Below are 2,511 nucleotides of genomic sequence, written 5' to 3'. Positions count from 1 at the left end.
ATTGTGAAGATGTTGTTTACTTCTGTTGGTAAGCTAGAGTTATTTTTTTAGAAAGGGTCTCACTATGTAGTTCAGGCTTGGCTTGAACTCGCTTTGTAGCCCAAGCTGGCCTCAAACTCAAGATGATCTTTCTGGGTAAGCTTTTTAAGTGCAGGGATTACAGGCATGTGCCACCACTATGGGTAAGTTTATTACTGGAGTACAGGAATGCTATTGATTATTGAATATTGACTTTGTATTGTGCTATGCTACTGAATTTGGTGATTAATCATAGCAGTCTTTTGGTGGAGTTTTTGAGGTCTTCTATATAGAATAATATGTCATCTGCCAATAATGATAGTATAACTTCTTTTCTTTTTTTTCATATTAAACTTGTAGTTTTATTCAGGTTTGATTTTAACAAATGTGTTGGGGAGAGAGCCCACAGGAAAGGGTGAAGCCCATGGGGGCAGGGCCCTCCCAGATGCCTGAGGAGGGGGCACATCCCCCCTTCCCCTCTTCTCTTCCCTCCCCATATAAAGGGGTTTAGGGAGAGATATAGGCAAGGGAGAGAACTGGTCCCCAGTCTGTGGGAGTGGTATTGGGGTAAAGAGGTATGGGGAATGGGACCAGACCATTGACAAGTAGGGAGAAGGGGCACAAGGACCATTTACAAGAATCCACAGTATTCTGATTCCAAATTTTTTTTGAAAAAAAAACAAACCTAAACCACAAGCATCACCCAGCCCCTCTCCCCCACTAGAGTTGTAGTGTGAGGGGAGAAGAGGAGGGCAGTTCACCAAGGCCATGGCTCCCTCACTCCTGGCCATGGGAGCTAGGTGAAGGGCAGGGGCTCCCCAATAGATTGAAGGGGTAGGGGAAACCAAAATAAAACATCAAATAAATTGCATAGGAGGAGTCCAGCCAAGGGCCCAGCTAGAGTGAGGCCAGGCTGGGGGAGGGACCTCTGCAGGCTTGAGGATCACTGCCGCCACTGCCGCCACTGCCACCACCACCCTGGGAGTCAGTTATTTCGCCATGACCTTGATTGCATCAGCTGCCTCCTCTGTCATGGCAGACAGCATCGTGATCAGGATCTCTTCTCCACAATCATACTTCTGCTCAGTCTCTTTGCCGAGGTCTCCCTCAGGCAGACGAAGGTCCTCTCTCACTTCCCCACTGTCCTGAAGCAGTGACAGGTACCCATCCTGGATGCCAATCAGCTGGAAGTCATTCCTTTTGTTGTTTGGGACATCCATTTTATGAGTTGATGGGTAGATATCTCCATATTTCTTCCCAGTAAAGATGTCAATACCAACCAGACGGACCTTGGCATGGCCATGCTTGCCAGTCTTCAAGGTGGACATCTCGACGATCTTACATGGCCTGCCTTTGAGCACCACAAGGCCATTCTTACGTAATGCTGAGCACTGCATTGGGGAGGTAGCTGAGGCCCCTGCATCTCCTCTCTCGAAGTCCAAATCATCTGCCATTTTAAGAGGCTTGGATTCCAACTCGTGCGAACACACTGACTCGACCTTGTCTGCTCGCCGCGAACCCAACCGCTGCCTCCTTCCCTTTCTATCCATATCCCTCTTCTCTTTTTTTGAGACAGGCTCTTACTGTGTTGATCATCCTGCCTCAGCCTCTCAAGTGCTAGGATTATAGGAGTGCACCCTGAACCCTGCCTAATATCCCTTGCTTAATCATTCCAGAACTATACGGAATAGAAGTCGTCACAGTGTATGCCATTATTTTGTTCCTGATTTCAGAAGAAAAGCTTTCAGCTTCTCTCCATTTAGTATGATATTGGTCATTGGTTTGTAACAGAGTCTTTTATCAGATGAAGATAAAGATTTTCTATTCCTATTTTCTTAAGTTTTTTTTTTTTTTTTACTGTGAATGGATGTAGATTTTATCAAATACTTTTTCTGTGTCCATTGAGATGATCATGTGATGTCTGACCTTGCTTCTGTTTCTATGATGCTTTACATTTATTGATCTGCATGTGTGGAGCCATCCCTGGAATGAAGCCCACTTGGCCATGATGCATGGTCTTTTTGATGATTTGCTACATTTAGTTCACCAGCTTCTTGTTGAGGACTTTTACATCTGTGTTCAGGAAACAGGTTGGCCTACACTTCTCATTTTTGGGTGGATCCTTTTCTGGTTCTGGAAGCAGGATAGTGCTTGCTTGCAGGAATGACTTCAGCAGTGTTGTTACCCTTCCAATTTCATTAAAGAGTTTGAGAACTAATAGCATTGGGTCTACTCTAAAGTTGGTGTAGACTCTAGTAATGAATCTTTCAGGAAGTGGGTTTCTCCTGGTTGGTTGTTTCCTTTTTAAATTACTTTTTCATTGTATTAATTTTTCATCTTATTAGAGTACAAATTCCTGAAGTAGCTAATCATACTCTGGATTTAGACAGAATTAGTTGCAATTTTACCTTTTTATTTTCTAATTGTGGGCTGAGGAGATGGCTCAATGGAATAAGCACTTGCCTGGCAAGTGGAAGGGCCTAAGTTCAATCC

At 44.2% G+C, this 2,511-nt stretch overlaps 1 protein-coding gene across 1 annotated transcript; it reads right to left on the bottom strand.

Annotated features, from left to right (window-relative positions):
- Positions 1-368: 368 nt before the first annotated feature.
- On the bottom strand, positions 369-1,546 carry LOC101592601 (eukaryotic translation initiation factor 5A-1-like). The gene has a single exon (XM_004640620.2). The coding sequence runs from the start codon at positions 1,470-1,472 to the stop codon at positions 1,008-1,010; it is 465 nt and encodes a 154-aa protein (XP_004640677.1). The 5' UTR covers positions 1,473-1,546; the 3' UTR covers positions 369-1,007.
- Positions 1,547-2,511: the final 965 nt, after the last annotated feature.

The sequence above is a fragment of the Octodon degus genome, unplaced genomic scaffold, assembly GCF_000260255.1.
Source record: "Octodon degus isolate 3935 unplaced genomic scaffold, OctDeg1.0 scaffold00125, whole genome shotgun sequence".
Lineage (NCBI taxonomy): Eukaryota > Metazoa > Chordata > Mammalia > Rodentia > Octodontidae > Octodon > Octodon degus.
This window is presented reverse-complemented; position numbering and strand designations above follow the sequence as displayed.